The following is a 17,725-nucleotide window of genomic DNA, read 5'->3' on the forward strand; positions in this document are numbered from 1 at the left end:
CAGACATGTATTTTTGGCTCCGGTACCTAAGAACTTACAAATAATTAGATAACAAAAGTCAGTTCTAACAGACATCTAATAGACTAAACCAAAATAAAATTATCAAACAAGCCGCATTGAAACTGGACAAATAATAAAGATGTAGAACATTTCAATGGTATTGCTATCTATACGCAAAGGTGGGTGATACCCCTATTAAATCGGCGAGTACATGGGGTATATACTCCGTAAGTAGAATTTGTAAACAGTGGTTATTCCATAATTGAATGCGTTTCTAACAGAATTTTTTTTTTTTAATCAAATTGTCGACGCCATTTACTCTCAATATAATTGATACCGATTTTAATATCAATTGTATTAGTTTCTGTGGCTTAGGGGATTAAACAGTAAGATCTGAAGAGTAGTCAAAAAGTATTATTAATACATGTATATGCATCAGTAAAACAGACGGATGCTATCGAATGTGGACGACTGTTCAAATAAAATGAAACTAGAAAAAAAAACAACTACGAAGATTGCGAGAACAACAGGATCAAATTCGCTAACGCAAAATATACAGCAAGAATATCTGTAAACTGATTCGTGCTTCTCAATACAATGGGTCCAGTTATTTGAATGCAATTTTATCTTCAGATCAAAGACATCGAAATAACAAGCTAGACATCATAAAACATGTTTCTTGAATTGTTCACATTAGCTTCTTCTAACCATCCAAATAACACATTGTGCACAATAAATCAATTTCCATTATTTTCAATTTACCGACATTTATCCGATCTGATAGCACACAAAAAAAACGTGCGACGGAATGACGGGCGAGCAAAATGCAAATAATTTGCTCACATATCACGTATGCAAGTATACATTGTTTACACAAAATTATTCAACCGGTCAGCTATGCATCTCTAAGATCATCAAATGTGAAATCAGCTATTTTACAAGGAACGTTCTTTCATACTTTGTATGATTTCCCAGTGCCATCTGGATTAACGACTCGAAACGCTTTCAGTGAAATCAATGGAAAGTCAATGTACTTATACTTAAAAAACGTACAGATAACTCCTAACTTTAACTGGCAACTGACATTAGCGCAATACACCTGCCCGCCGTATTCTAAACCTTCTGGTTCTACAAAATATGGAGCGTCACGCTCCAGTCTGAGTCTTTCGTCAGCGTCTGGATCAGTTATAATATGATGAACGCCCATGATGCATTTTATGTCGTCTGACCTGCAAATAAACGCACTGCAGTTTAAGCATTGGAATTCCACTTGGTTGACCATGTTCAAGCGTCTTCTCTCTTTTTCTCGGTCACGTTCTTCTTTCATCTCCGTTTGTATCTTGAGAAGCTCATTTTCCCAAAGATTGACATGATCATCTATGAATGCCTGCAAGTGCGGTACAATCTGATTCATAAGCTCCTCGCAACGGTGATTCTCTTCTTCTTTATCAAGTATCCACGATCCCTCTTCCGATATCACAAGATATCGACTGAAATCAGACTGAACGCGGCCTAACAAAACAATCAAAACACAATGAACGACAAACACAACCAACGTTTAACAAGAGCAAGTAAATGTGTATCATCAGGTATCATTTGTCAACAGAACTTTTCTCGCATTGTTGGTAAATCACACTTTGTCAAATGTAAGGATTTTAAATCGAAGAGATAACATTAACAATATTCAAAGTTTACGTAATATAGCTGTAAAACAAGTATTCACAGTTTACCCAATATACATATAAAATATTAAAGCACGTTTACATTTATAGAGTAAACACTTATCTAGGATGAGGGGGAGAAGTTTACTTACGAAGAAGACACGGTTTAAATCCTTTCAAATTCCCATTTTATATCAACTATAATTGAGTTAAACAACAATTGATACAATACTATGTCAGCGGTGCTTGTTCATATAGATGAAATAATTTTTTAAATATATTATTTTATAGAGAAACATACCTATGGATTGACGGCGCACACTTTCGTTGGTGACGTGCTCATAACGGATCACGAGGTTACACTTATGGATATCAAGTCCTTCTTCTGCAACCGACGTTGCTATAATCACCTTGTGACGACCGCCTTTGAAATATTCCAGAGCATCCTTCTGTTTACATTTGGTCATACCTGAAATGGGGTTAAAACCTTAACAATGGCAGACATAAAAAATAACAAGGTAAGTATCATCCATTGTATCCAACCACACAAATGTGATAAATGCGGAATTGTTTACAACGCTTGGTATGTTCCAATCAAGCATATTCATTATTCAACATTAACGTCAATTGAAATGACTAAAATTAAAAGATATTTACCTCCTTTCGAAGTTGCCACATTTTGACCAACAAACTCTGATGCGTGTAAGATTTTCAAATTGTCCGTCTCGTTAATCCAGCTTACAAGTGCCTTTGCGAGTTCACGGGTTTTCACAGATATGATTCCTCTGGAAGTGCTGTCAGCAACGAGCACGTCTTGTAGAATTTGTCCCATTTTAACTAATTTTGGGTTTTCAGGTTCATCATCAAAGCACTCCGAAAACATCATTCCTTTAAGTATATAATTGATCATTATTATGATGGACCGAAAAACTCATATGACTACTGACTGATAAAAGTCATACCGCTGTGAAAGGTTTGAACATAATAGTAATTTAAAATAAATTTTTCCGCATGTAATAATAGTAATTTAAAATAAATTTTTCCGCATGTAATTTTTGGATGTGTATTATTTTTAACAAAGATACGTGTTTTAAGTTTTAAATTCATGTACACTATAAAAAGAAGAGGTCCGCTGTGCAAATAGATATTTTGACATATTTTATGTATTCTTATTATACTTAAAGATCATCGTATCAAATTTCGCATACGAACATTAACAACATATTTTCGCTTAAGTGCGTTATTTGGATACACAGCATGTACTAGGAAGTTGTGCAATTCATTTCAGGAATTTTAAAGTATCGTTAATTTGTCTTGACGAGTTCATAGTCATTTTATGTTATAGTAAAGTAACAGTAAAAATCGAGCCCTTTCCCATAATAGCGCTACTCCATTTAACAACATTAAGGGTGTTTTTATAACATGGTTTTATAATGCATTTCTACTATCGCTATTGTGTTATATTTTAATTTTATTATCAGTATTCAAACGAGATACACATACCATCGTAGAAATTAATCAGTCTAGCGTATGTCTCAACGTGTTCAGGCACTTCTCTGAACTCTTGCATAAAGTCTTCCAATATCATGATTGCATCTATAATTCTAGCGTCCTTATGGATCATGAGTGCGTTGTTGTAAGCCTACGAAATAGGAATAGGATATGCACACTGGTGGTTGATACCCGCAAACCCTTGGATGAGGGGGATGCCTTACGCTGATTTGAATTTTTATAGTGGTATAATATACTTTGAAAAGCCGTTTTCATTCAATACTATTCCAATTTAAGCAAAACAAGATGTGTTTGGTTATTCACTATGTCCCCATATCTATGAACTTTGACCTTGAAGGATGACATTGACCTTTCACCACTCAAAATGTGCAGCTCAATGAGATACACATGCATGTCAAATATCAAGTTGCTATCTTCAATATTGCAAAAGTATTCGTTAAATGAGCGATTTTGACCCATATATATTTGACCTTTGACCTTGAAGGATGACCATGACCTTGACATTTCAACACTCAAAATGTGCAGCTCCATGAGATACACATGCATGCCAAATACGAAGTTGCTATCTTCAATATTTCAATTTATGGCAAATGTTAAAGTTGGAGCAAACAAACAAACAAAGCAACAAACCAAGAGACAGGGCAAAAACAATATGTCCCCCACTATAGTGGTGGGGGACATACAAATATTTAAACATAATTTTTTAAGCATTAAACACTTAGGCGCAGAGACCATTTTGTGTTTTTTTACTTACAATAGAGAGCGCAGTGATAAATATATTTACCTCCAAATGCCTTCGGCATAGGTTCAAAATCATTCGAAGAAGATCAAACTGAAGCCCATGGATTGTTTCATTTACAAAATCGGCGTTCCATAGCAAATACCCCTCCGTTCCAAAAATTGCTAATGGTATCCTGCATGTCGCAATAGTCGCATCGTCCAAAATATCACCTATGCGAGTATTCAAATATAAACATAAAACCCTACTGCTTTAGTAACCCTTGTGCATACGCAATATTTTCAACAACCACTAAAATAGGATGAAATAAAATATATATTTCTATAATCTAATATATAAATTGACTGCACCACTTACATGATTCCAAAATGTGACTGTCAATTTGTTTGACAACAGCCATTACAGCCTCAGCAAAGCGATCATGAGCTCTGCGTGGAACAGGTACAGGTTCTGACAAAATGAAAATTCATAATAATTCCTAGAGGAACAAGCCAAACATATAATTAATTAAGTAATTGCTCTTTAAAATGCACATGCTTATCATTTTACTACATCATCAACGTAATTCAAATGGTACTCATAATCAAAAACAATACATGGCGTAAAGAGTGCACGAGATTGGCCGTAATCTCCTGTATTGATCACATTCATTTTTGGCAACGAATGTAACTATATGCAATTATGATTTCTAGTGCAGACTACCTTCGATAGGGCAGTTCGTACGTTTCTTCAGTTCTTCTTTGTTAACTGGGTTTCTAACGGTACAGAGAAACTTAGCGTCCATATTTGCCAAGATATTCTTCATGTGTTTCACACCGGCTTCCCAGGCAGTACTTCCACCAACACCAAGTGAAGTTGTCAAACCAACAACCTTGAACGACAGAGCAACTTAAATCATCGGATTCCTATATTTGGCATGATTTGTCGATTTAGTAGACGTAGGATACATGATTGAAGAAGTTAAACTGAATACATTGTTAGCATAGACATTAAGAAGGCGATTATTCCTTGTTTTATCATTTTGTTCAGCACTGTTGGTTATATCATATAGCGTACAGGCAAAAGGTTGATTGTCTTAACTAAAAAACTAGCGGATTTCGAACATAAATTTCTTTCTTGATGATGTTACTGGTGGTCCATCATTCCTCTATTTGAGCTTTTATTTACTAGAAAGTTTATTTTCGCATTAACTAACAAGAGAACGTCATGCTTTTTCTGCTATAACATAACAAGGGGCGTAATTGCCCTCAAACGCTCACCTGAAACCATACGGAAATAAACTCTTCTGAGCAATACAGTTTCACTATGTTTTATAATAAAACTGCCCCGACAATGGAAGCCATGCTTTTCATCAAAACACAATCATTCATCAATACAAGTGTTAGCATGTTCTTAGCAAGTTCCATCCTGAGTCTGTTACACATGTGTTTACCAGAGTCGTCAAATGGATTAAGGAAAGCCACATAAGGAAACAAATGCCTGGCCTCATGGCGGGCATGCTTTTTGATGAACTGGAATCATAACTCAATCGACCGAGAAATCGTAACACCAAATATTAAGACAAGTTTTATGAAGAATGGGCATAAATGTGGCATCAAGGATGCATAATGCGACCAAGTAACCTAGTTTTGAAGTTACGTGACCCAGTTAGAACTCGGTCGAGATATCAAATGTTCTGACGAATGGTCATAAAAGATTTGGCAATAAATGTGGTCTCTAGCGTTTTCAAAAGCTTCTAATTTATTTCGAGCAAGTGATCCAGTTTGTGATCCCAAGTAACTCGTTCGAAACATCATTTGAACAAATGTCCTGGGCAAGTTTCACCAAGTTTTGGCAATATATGTGGCCGCTAGAATATTTACAAGCTTTTCCTTTGGTTTTATCTTGTAACCTTAATATTGATTTCACAAGACTCAAATTAAACTCGGGAGGGATATGATTGGGGCATTAATTCTGAACAAGTTTCATAAAGATTTTGGCTATAAATGCGGGTCCTGGAGTTTTCACAAGCGTTTATTTTAATATGGCATTGAAACCTAGATTCGGAAACTCTTTATAACACAGTTTAGAAATCAATCGGAATAGCATTTGGACAAACATTTCGACAAAGTTTCATGAAAATTGGGAATCAAATGTGGCCTCTAGAGAGTTCATAATTATTTTCTTGAACCTAATGACTTAATTTTTCACCTCCGTTGACAAATCTCCAAACTCAACCGAGATATCATTGGGGCTACTTTTCTGACAAAATCTCATGAAGCTCTCTAGAGAATTCAAAAGCTTTTTAATTTGACCTAGAGACACACATTTGATCGAATGCCACCCAGTTCCGAACTCGGACGAGATATCGTTGATACAATTGTCCTGACCACAATTCAAGAAGATTTGGCAATAAGTATTACCTCTAGAGTGTTCACAATTTTAACCACCAGGTCTTTTGGTGGCAATTTTTTTCAATTGGACTGAAACCACTTTCGAATTCGGCCAAAACATCACTAAAACAAAATGTTCTGAGCAAGTTGAAGGCTGATTTGGCAAAACAAAGGTGCCTTATAACTTAATTATTCACAAGATTGTACAATGGCAATTAAAGGAAAACTGAACCGCCCCAAGAGGTCGTGTTTTTTTTAAAGAACCGGAACAAATTTCCGACAAGGAAGATATATCATCAAACGAAACGTACTGATAATATTTCATGACGATCGGGCGGAAAATGAGACAATCTTATACTCTAACCATATAATGAAAACTGCCCTTCCCCATTTGAACCGTGGTTTTTAAAGGACCAGAACCATTTTCGAACCCGACCGAAATATCATTTAGAAAAATATTCTGAGCAACGATGATTGGGCATTAAAATGTGATCATAAAAGCTTCCCATGAGAACATTGAGCCCAGAAGAGCTAATACCGTACAGATAGCATCAATACCTGTGGCAATCCAGCGACATCGGTACCAGGTTGCAACTTCATTTCGATGTATTTCCACATAATCTCGTTGTACCTGTGTTGCTTGTTCGAGTTGTGGCACTCATCAAACACGATAAGCGAGAACTGTGTAAGACTTTGAATTTGACCAGTTTTAAGGGCGTTCACCAACACTTGTGCTGTCACCACAAAAATGTCACGACTAAAAACACACAAAAAGTAAGAATGCCATTTCTTCATTTAATGGACAACAAAGTCTGCAAAGTCTAATTTTCCCACCAGTGTATTCAATCTTTATTTAATTTACGCCAAAATTTGATAATACAAAGAACATAATCGACGCCCGTTTTTTAAGCATGTGTTCATATATTATTTCATACGATCAATTATTTCTATAGGTAATTACATAAATAAAGTATGCAATGCCTTCGGCAGTATTTTATTAAAAAGCCATGGATAATAGAGATAATGAACTCAAATCTACCGAAATACGATGAAGAAAAAGAAAAGAGAACGTAAAATGCGCGGCAAGTTCACACCAAATTAGTACCTTGCAAGAAAGTCCCAGAGGTATTGCTGCTTGTCCCGCTGGACACTTCCGGTAAACACTTTGGTTCTATATGCAGGCAGTTTCTTCGCAAACAATTTGCCTTGCTGAAAAGCTAGTGCCTCGTTCTCAACCACGAAAATTACTTTTGCAAGTAGAGCTTGCGCCTTTTGTCTACGGAGATGAACCTGATGAAAATTCAGACAGTAGACCTTTTCAATGTATGGATTATTTGGCTATTTACAAAAAAAGAAGGTTATGTTTTTCTTGCCTGTATCTTATATTATACCGTTTAAAGTAGCATCATATTAATGTGTGTACTAAATGGGAGTGATTTATTTGTATGCCTTCCCCCGACACACAAAGGTTGAGTCATACACAAATGAATGGATCATCGTGCGTTCATCTGTACCTTAGTATGTCCCTAAATGTTTGTATTCTGTTAGGACTAAACATTTATCTATTGCTCGGGTAATATTTAAATACTATTCACAAATTACCACTGTTTTATGTGTAACACGCAGCTCCTGTGTAGCTCAACGGTCGATTCTCACACGCATAATCTGTGTCACTAGCTTACATGCCAGTGATAATTTGAGGTCAATTATAAAATGGGCTGTATTCTAACACAAAATATTTTTTTCAAGACATTTTATGTTTGCAATGCACCCTAAATCGGTATAGTAACATGTATCGTAAAGTAATCCGTGACCAGGGCAAATCATTTCACAAATCAGCTATTTGTTTGTCTTTATATGTTTACCTTTAGACATTGTCTTGATTCAAACTATTTTCAACATTTTTATTGTTAATAAACATAGTGGTCGTCTGATAAATAAAAGATAAGTTTGATGGAAACGTTACTGCAAGTAATATGTTCCAATTTCGCAACCATCTTGCTTACAATGTAACCGATTTTGCAAATTTACAAATGTACATAATACATGTCAGTAACAGTTTTTACTGACTCATGAGGTAAATAATCTTACTATGCAGCTCGATATTGTATGTGTAATACTAACATATGTTTCAAATTAAACTTACTTGCATTATACGGCTGCCCACGTACGTTTTCCCAGAGTTTGTGGGGAGCCATTATGACTACGTTTTCGCCCTCACACCCCTCTCCTGCTAACTCCTTTTGATATTCAAACAATTCAACGTCGTTGTCTTCCTTTCCTTAATCAATCGCATCAACATATTAAATATTAAAAATAATTTACCCGCCTAACATCTGTCAACTTCTGTTGAAAAACAAAAACATGTAAGAGCACGAAGCAAGCAGTTATAAATACGTGTGAATTGTACTTGTAATGTATTTCAAAATCGTCTCAACAAATATATTTGCATTCAGTATAAAATGGATTTGATAATTCATACAACTTTGACCTTGATTATGTGTTATGTACAAAAAGTGAAACCCCTAATAAACCATATTGCCACGAGGTCTTTAATGGATGGTAAGTAACAAATTGCCTAACAATAAGTCGTCGGAATCAAACACATGGGTCTTAATCACGAACGTACTTAAGTCATTATTCTGACTTATTTCTAATTTTTACGTATATATGAGATAAGCTTAAACATCGTGCACAACTTGTTGTACCCAAATGTCATTTTTAGTTTTGAGTTTAACTCAACCATGAGTTTGAGCTTTAATATGTAAGTCTACTTATTGCTTAGTTTTGATGTTGTGTACTGATCGACATTCCGAGTTCTCAGCTGAGTGAAAACTCAAAACTCATCTTCTGGATTTAGCTTTAAAAACTTAAGAATGTTCTTGATACCAGACTAAACGCAAATACAAGTTAAAAACGGAGATCACTGACTCGGAATAGTAGATCGAAGCATAGCATTTGGGGAATGATTGTTCATAAAAAATGAAAAACAAAAGTATTGCAAACAAAATACCCGTCTCTATGTTGATCTCTTTCGCTTCATCATCTTCGTCTGAAGATGATGCAAGTATATATTTAATAATAGCCCACACGTAACCAAGCGTAAATTTAAACCAGCTTAATAAACCTACAGAATCTATATGCGCGCGTACACAGTAAGTCATGCTTATAAAACCTGCAGTGATTTTTATTTTTGTTAACAAAACTCATATTTACATAATTTCAACGCTAACAATTAAAACAACATGAAAACAAGTTGACGGATTTATGCTTCAGCAGAAGACAAAGATGCATTTCAACGTTTAGATTGGCAGCCAATATAATACTTTTGAACGTGGAGAAAACAATATAATATCCGCATTTGTGTTGTACAAGTCACCTGTTCAAATAAATTAGCTTGGCATTTAGAAAATTAAATGGGAGAAATCAATAAGTAATACGTTTGAGTAATCAATTCCAGAAGAATTTACCATCGTCCATCTGCGACAGTTTTGAGTTTTATATAGGATAAAATCCATGCATAATTTTTTTTACGTAAACACATCTACGGATCCATCTTTTCTGACCGTGACCTTTTTTTTGCATAGGTTTATGTATACATTGAATAAGATAGGGCCAAGAAGACTCAATAGTTCACGTAATTACACCGAAAAAAATCATATATATTGCATTTTTCGTCAGGCTGAGTTTTAGAACGTTCAAGTGCACAAAATATTGCTCAGTCAATCTCTTGGCGTTAATATTTCAAAATCTCATGCATATTTAGTATCCGAATATCATAGCTGTTTCATTAATGTCAAGTTAACAAAACTACCTTACCTTTCATATACATGTATCTTTCAAATGCTAAAATAAAAAAAGAACTGAACCAGTCTAGCATATATATAAACGACAAATACACAAAAATAAAAACAAACACACTTACTGTAAGATAAAAAGTCATTTTAAAATGAATGAATACATTAAAAATATATCATTAGAAACACAAATACAAACAATATAAATATTTCTATCCCTTTAGTATACCAAAAGAATTACCTGTGAGAAGCTCTTTCGTTCCCAACTCTTTGTCTGGAATCAGAACAAATACATCCCACTATACCGTGTGGCTTAACGAGCTATATCATCGGCTAGCCTTTACATTAATTATCTCAATTGGTATTAGGCAAATATAAATTACAACCATGCACATGCCTCTTGGTTACAACCCTTACTTTAATCGTAATTTTGTTAATCACTCATACACTTAATCAATAGCTTAAAAACCACACTTGTTATCTCACTGGCAAAGCAAGAACTCACAGTGTGAGAAAATAAAAAATAAATTATACAAAGCCTATTTCAATACAATAAAGTTGGGTTAAAGTCGAGTTGTGATGATCACATCAGTTATAATAACTAGGAATACAGAATTGGTGTTAAGTGTACTAAATAATGTTTTGTACAAAACAAAACTTGAATAAACTATGCGTAATCATAAAAATGGTGACTTATTGAAAGCAAGCTTAGTAGAATAAAATTGTCGATATTTGTCATACTGGTCGGTAAATAGTCCAAAATTTTGCTGAGGCTTTCGATTCGCATCCTTTTACCTTGAGGAAATTGTTAGCTACGTTCTGGATAAGTACTGAATATATGACTGTACAGTGTCTTGAGCAACAAGAATGCCCTCAACGTAATTTTGATATAAATATATGTTATATTTGTACTTATATGAATTGCAGAACTTTAAATACTCAAAGTCAACGAATGTTACGTAAAATAAAGTAAACCCATAAAAATTAGTGTTCCTTATAGATAAAGCAAAGAAGTCAACGCTAGATGTGGTATGGTAACATAGATTGAACGAATTACAAAATACTCGTTTTTATTTGTTGTGTCATTATATATTCCTTGTCAATTTCCCGCGACGATATCCGAACATTGACGGGCAAACGCGAGATTGGCTTCGGGCAGCGTCGGAAGCACGGCGTAGTCCTAATGAGCTGCCCAAAGCCAATCTCGGGTCGGTTATAATAAACTATGTCAGTATACATTTTTCTAGATCAGTATAAAGAGGACAGACAATTACAGAAACTCTTTTCCGATATCATTTGAGCTGCATATACCATATTTACGTTCGTTTTGGGGAATATTTATATGTCTCGAAAATTCAATTAAACTTATCAGGGCAATCACATCTGTCAGATTACACTTCCGTACTTCCATTAAGAGAGTGTCTTTCATAAATCGACACATTTGTTTAAAATTGGACTGAATGTAAAAAAGATACACTCAATTCATTATTTACCCGACTTGATATGATTTCTCTATCAATCACTCTCTCTTTTATAACATTTCATAAGTATAGTTAAGGTTGTGATTGTTGACCTAAATTTTGACTGACTAAACGGCTCTCATTGTGACATAACATCACGTTTATATTTATATTTATGTTTATTCATAATATTTAAACAAATGAGTAAACGAACAACGTTAAATATTATATATTTGCCAGTCGCCTTGACATTTAATTTTGATAGACAATTTTCGACCATGAGCAGAGCACAGTGAAAAAAGAAGAATATACTTGGGACATATTCGCGTCACATAATCTGTTATCATTTAATATTTAACTTGCGTACAAACATAACGCGTTTATCAAATACAAAATACTATTTTCGAGTGTAATTATTCTTAATGGTAAAAGAATAATAATCTTGTAAGAAAATTACGATTTACTTAAAACTTGAAAAAGCAACTATACTGGGGCTTAAATATCTAAAAACAATACTGTTATTTCATTCAGTATACTTATTGTTTGGTTTTCTTCAGAGTATAGCGTTTCACGGGAAAAAAACAGTAGGTAGTAAAAATGGATTGCTTGGTACGTTTTTATTAGCAAAAATCGATTTCATACATGTTTTGGTAATTGTACTAATTGATATCTGTTTGGTTTCTTTTGGCGGTAAAGGTCCTTTTAAAATCAAATAAACGATATGATAAGCCATTGCGGCTTATCATAGGACATTCTTCAGTACGTGTTTGACACATTTCTAGTTTGTGGGTCGGGCTGAAAATGTGCATACGCAGCAGATAAATGTTGATTTTGATACATATAATTTATTTTCAGCGATATAAAGACAATAATTTCAGAATAATTTCAGTATACGAACTAATTGAGATGTACAATTACATTCTCTATCAAATTATATTGCTTTACTGGAATACGTGTTTTTAATTTATTACACTAGTTTTGGAATTCTTTTCTAAACATGTGTGCAGGGAAAGCGTCGATGTTTACCCGTAAATCGCTGCTATGGTTTAAGATCGCCCTTTTTATTTTTTAAATGTTTTCCGCTTAGAATGCTCTTTAATAAAATGTATGGTTATGGGGGCTCAAAAGGTTTTACATTTTAGTGCATTAGGATTGGAATTTGTATATTGTCATAGTATGGAATGAGTGATGTATTGGACGTCATCATTGATGACGTTCAATCGAACGAATGATAAAGGGGGCTAACTTTCGTTAAGCTGGCGAGAATCGTCGCGATTTGGGTTTCTTGAAAACTGGCCTAGCACGTTTGCTGAAATTTGACATGTATATGGACAAGAATGCGATCTACCTGTTGGCGTAGGCGTTATACCTGGGAAAAATATAGTTTTTGATTAAATCACGAAAAAGTTTCGCAAGTTTTACATAACCGGAATTACAAAATGCGGTATGTGGATATACCGAAGTCCTACCGAAATCCCCGAAATCAAACTTTGATAAAACAATGTTTCATTAGTGATTTCAGTGTATTTCGCAACGATCTATATTAAAATACGCAGTTTTTCAATACACAATCAATATTAATGGGGATTTCGTGGGATCTCGTGGATTTCTGGGGATTTTGGTAATTACGGGAAATTCGGTATTTCTTCACACCCGTCAAAATGGTCGACTTCGTCAGAATGAACGCTTAGAAAGTATTTACAAAAAACATCATCTCAAACGATGTAAAGTGAACGCTACTTATCTGTTTTGTAGATAAGTATACGATCCATTGGAAAACACTAACATTTGACATAAAAAAACGCCAGTGGATATGGAAATCTTCATCGTTTGAAATAGCAGACGGCGTCGACCAAAGGCGAAAAGATCGCGAGAAAGTATTCACAAAATAACATAATTAAAAATGATGTCAAGTGAACGCTAATTCGCTGTTTTGTAGATAAGTATACGATCTATTGAAAAACCATAACATTTGACATAAAACACCCGTGGATATGCAAATCTTCTGCGTACCAAATAGCAGACATCATGCGGCGTCTAATCTGAGTCTACGCTGTTTGCCAAGGCCGATAGTATAATGAATGGAAATGCACAAACTCAGCAACTGGCAAGCATATATGCATTAGTAGATTGTTTCGTGATTATTTAGAAACGACTACATAATTCTTTTGGTTCAGCCAGTGCAACTTAACAGAAATAAGTATAATAGTTTCTACACCTGACAACAATGTGCCAACTTTATACAAGGTAAGTTGTTTACATTATTTAAAATATTTCAAGCTTACAGTATACAACAATAAACAGCTGGTACAATGTAATGTCATCGTTTTAATTTTAATAAGCCCGTGGTTAATTACCCTTTTTAATCTTATGGTTCAATGCATCTCTAACACCTTCAATTGACATTCTCGGCTCGGGTACTACTTACCGGTACATGTACCCCGGGTACTCTTAACTTTACTTACATGTAGCCCGGGTACGGTAAAGAAACTTAAACATACCCGCAAATATTAGATTGTATCCGAGTTGTATATCTGCCAAAAATCCGATGTCGTTAAACATGCTAGCGATTAAAGTAAAACAATATTGTTTACCTTAAAGAAACTTCTCTTTAAAAAAAATCTGCATCAACATGCTTTTTAGTATGAGTGTTGAGAGGACGCCGTAGGAATAATCAAGTAATCAAGAATACGTCTCTGTTTCTGCTTTTATTTCCTTCATGTATAATGACGATAAGGATTGACGACTAACATTGACGGCAATGATAACAAGCATTGAAAACTAACACTAACGACAAGGATTGGCGACTAGATGTAACATTGACGATTCTCTACAATAAATGAAATTAACAATAAAGAATGAATAATACGATTATAGTACAACAGATCTGCTATTCGAAGTATAATATGATAGCATACACTCATTAGAATAAAAGGTTTCATAAATAACAATTTGAAACATTTTCAATAAATATCGAAATATCTTATACAATATTTATTACACAGCATGAATTATTTGTTAAAACATAATATAAATACCAAATATGGTGTTCCCCATTTAACGGACCTCGCAAACCAAAAAATGTTTCTTTAACAAAATCTATGATGGTAAAAAGTGAACGTGCGACATCGCGGAAAATATACTTGACAACGTCATACAATGATGCGACTTTAAACAATTTAAGATTTTAAATTGAATCACATTAATGATTGTAAAAATGAGTTTTGATAATACATTGTATAAATGCCATTTAACAGAAAATTGACATAAATGTAAACATAATTAATTTTTACAAAATAGCCGACAACAACCGATTTAGTGTTTAAATTCCCGGGTATGTTTTAGTATATTTACCGTTCCCAGGGTACGAGCCTTACTAACTGTATTATTATTATATCTCACCGACTACCTTTACCTTGTTGTGTTTCAACCTGAAATTTATGTAAAATCCGGCTTTCTTTACTTTTATTTTTCATTCATTTGATTACGCAATTGTTGACATATCTCGTGGAAAATTATTTGAATCTTTGGATTTTAGTGACGACAAGCTGGAAGTGTCAATTTATTTTTTACAATGAATCTAAGATGTATTTAATTTTTTTGTGTTTGTCATGCATAGTTCAGTGTTTTCCAGAAAAATTTGAGTAGCCAGTTATATGGCCGGCAACTATGCAGTAAAACCAAAGCATTTGTGACATTTACTTGATATATTTGGGAAAAGTAGCCGGCATCAAGAGTTAATGTAACCGGCAAGATCGCTAGCAGCCGGTATTTAAAGAGAACACTGATAATAGTAAACTAAATCTCTACGACGGGATTACAGCTTTGTAAAATTGTTTTTTGGGTGATAATGGTTAGTAATTCATACTAATGTTATTAAAAAATATCGGCTTTAAGTTTAATTTTGAGAATGCGATGGAAGAACAGAAAATGAAGAGCATACAGGGATGGAAATAATTGGTTTACCGTGAACCCGGGGCAAGTAGATTTTGGCCTGGGCAACTCAATTTCAAAAGTTGGTAAACTTCTTTTTTTTAAAGCTTAAAACAATTCACTGCAATAAAAATTGAAAAACAATTGATCACCATGGATCAATACTAGTTAAATAACATTCATTATTTAGGAATAGGACATGATTCAATTCAGGCTCATAATAAAACATCATGCATTGAACATGTGTTGTCAGCAAATGTTTTTAATTATCTATTATTTTATTAAAAGAATGTATAATATTCACATGTTCATATTTCTGGGCTCGTTATTCTTTATCTGGGCAACCAAAATACTAAAGATGGTTGCCCACAATAGTAAACAGTTAGTTTCAATCCCTGGCATATCATTGTATCTCTATTGTTATAAGCATTGCATTAAAGTTGTGATTGAGGTTAGCCTGTTGTTTATGGTATATTTACATTTTAGCTTGACTGTTATATATGAAATATATATAGTCGAGCTATCCTACTCAACCCGGCGTCGGCTTGCGCATTGGAATGTTTGCGTACCACCTCAAATATATTTCCTATGTCCATTGACATATTGCTTTTATATTTTGCATACTTCATTACCGACATAAACCCAATCTATAAACAAGAGCAGACAACTCATTTACTGTATCAAGCATTTTAACAGAATTAGGCCCTTTTTCACTTAGAATAATATGCATATTATTGATAAATCTATGTTAAAGTTTGCATATGACCTCAAATATTTTTTATGTCCCTTGACATATTGCGTTCATACACCATGTATTTTGCTTATTAACCAACATGACCCCAATGTATAAACAAGAGCAGATAACTGTATCAAGCATTTTGTAACAATTATGGCCTTTTTAACCAGGTTTTCCGAAGGAAAAAACTGGTTATTAGATTGGCGAATGCGGGCGGGCTGGCTGGCGGGCTGGCGGAATAAGCATGTCCGGGCCATAACTATGTCGTTCATTGTCAGATTTTAAAATCATTTGGCACATTTGTTCACCATCATTGGACGGTGTGTCGCGCGAAATAATTACGTCGATATCTCCAAGGTCAAGGTCACACTTTGAGTTTAAAGGTCAAAAATGGCCATAAATGAGCTTGTCCGAGCCATAACTATGTCGTTCATCGTCAGATTTTAAAATCATTTGGCACATTTGTTCACCATCATTGGAGGGTGTGTCGCGCGAAATAATTACGTCGATATCTCCAAGGTCAAGGTCACACTTTGAGTTCAAAGTTCAAAAATGGCCATAAATGAGCTTGTCCTGGCCATAACTATGTCATTCATTGTGAGATTTTAAAATCATTTGGCACATTTGTTCACCATCATGGGACGGTGTGTCCCACGAAAGAATCACGTCAATATCTCCAATGTCAAGGCCGCCACGACTAAAAATAGATTTAAAAAGAAAAAAACTTTCAAAGGGGGTTAATTTTTTTTGGTCATTTCAAAAGTTCAGTTTGAGTTTTCTCCCTTTATCAGATTTTTTTTTCACAATGAAAACCTGGTTTTGTGACAATTTTGTCCCTTGTTTTCACTTACAATAAGCATATAATTGATAAATCTATTATTAAGTTTGCGTACCACCTTTAAATTGCCATAACTTGTTTATTATGCTCCCCCCCAAATTTTTTAGGGGGAGCATATAGTCGCCGCTTCGTCTGTCCGTCGGTGCACAAATTTGTTTCGTACCCAATTTTTTTTGTACCCAAATTTATATATGTACCCTTTTTTTTCGTACCCAAATAGTTTTTTGTACCCTAATTTTTTCGTTCCCTATAGGTTTTCATAACCAAATTTTTTTTCGTACCCAATTTTTTTTTTACACAAATTTGTTCGAACCCAAATTTCTTTGAACCCATTTGTTCGTACTCAAATTTTTTTCGTACCCAAATTCGTTTTGTTCCCAATTTTTTTTGTACCCAAATTTTTATTTGAACCTTTTTTTCGTACCCAAATAGTTTTTCGTACCCTAATTTTTTTTCATAACCAATTTTTTTTTCGTACCCACATTTTTTTGTACCCAATTTTTTCGTACACAAATTTGTTCGTACCCAAATTTCTTCGTACCCATTTGTTCGTACTCATTTTTTTTTCGTACACAAATTTTTTCGTACCTTATTTTTTATTTGTACCCATTTTTTTCGTACCAAAATAGTTTTTTCGTTCCCTTATTTTGTTTGTACCCATTTTATCGTACTCAAAT

General features: G+C 34.2%; 1 protein-coding gene across 1 annotated transcript; it reads right to left on the minus strand.

Moving 5' to 3' along the window:
- Window positions 1-398: 398 nt before the first annotated feature.
- Window positions 399-8,714, minus strand: LOC127866399 (antiviral innate immune response receptor RIG-I-like). Its single transcript, XM_052406896.1, has 10 exons — window positions 8,431-8,714; window positions 7,390-7,574; window positions 6,843-7,041; window positions 4,615-4,783; window positions 4,270-4,362; window positions 3,958-4,124; window positions 3,165-3,303; window positions 2,319-2,549; window positions 1,963-2,130; window positions 399-1,512 (listed from the first exon to the last, which is right to left on the minus strand). Exons 1-10 carry the CDS (start codon window positions 8,434-8,436, stop codon window positions 953-955), a joined length of 1,917 nt encoding a protein of 638 aa, XP_052262856.1. The 5' UTR covers window positions 8,437-8,714; the 3' UTR covers window positions 399-952.
- Window positions 8,715-17,725: the final 9,011 nt, after the last annotated feature.

Source organism: Dreissena polymorpha, chromosome 2 (assembly GCF_020536995.1).
Source record: "Dreissena polymorpha isolate Duluth1 chromosome 2, UMN_Dpol_1.0, whole genome shotgun sequence".
Classification (NCBI taxonomy): Eukaryota; Metazoa; Mollusca; class Bivalvia; order Myida; family Dreissenidae; genus Dreissena; species Dreissena polymorpha.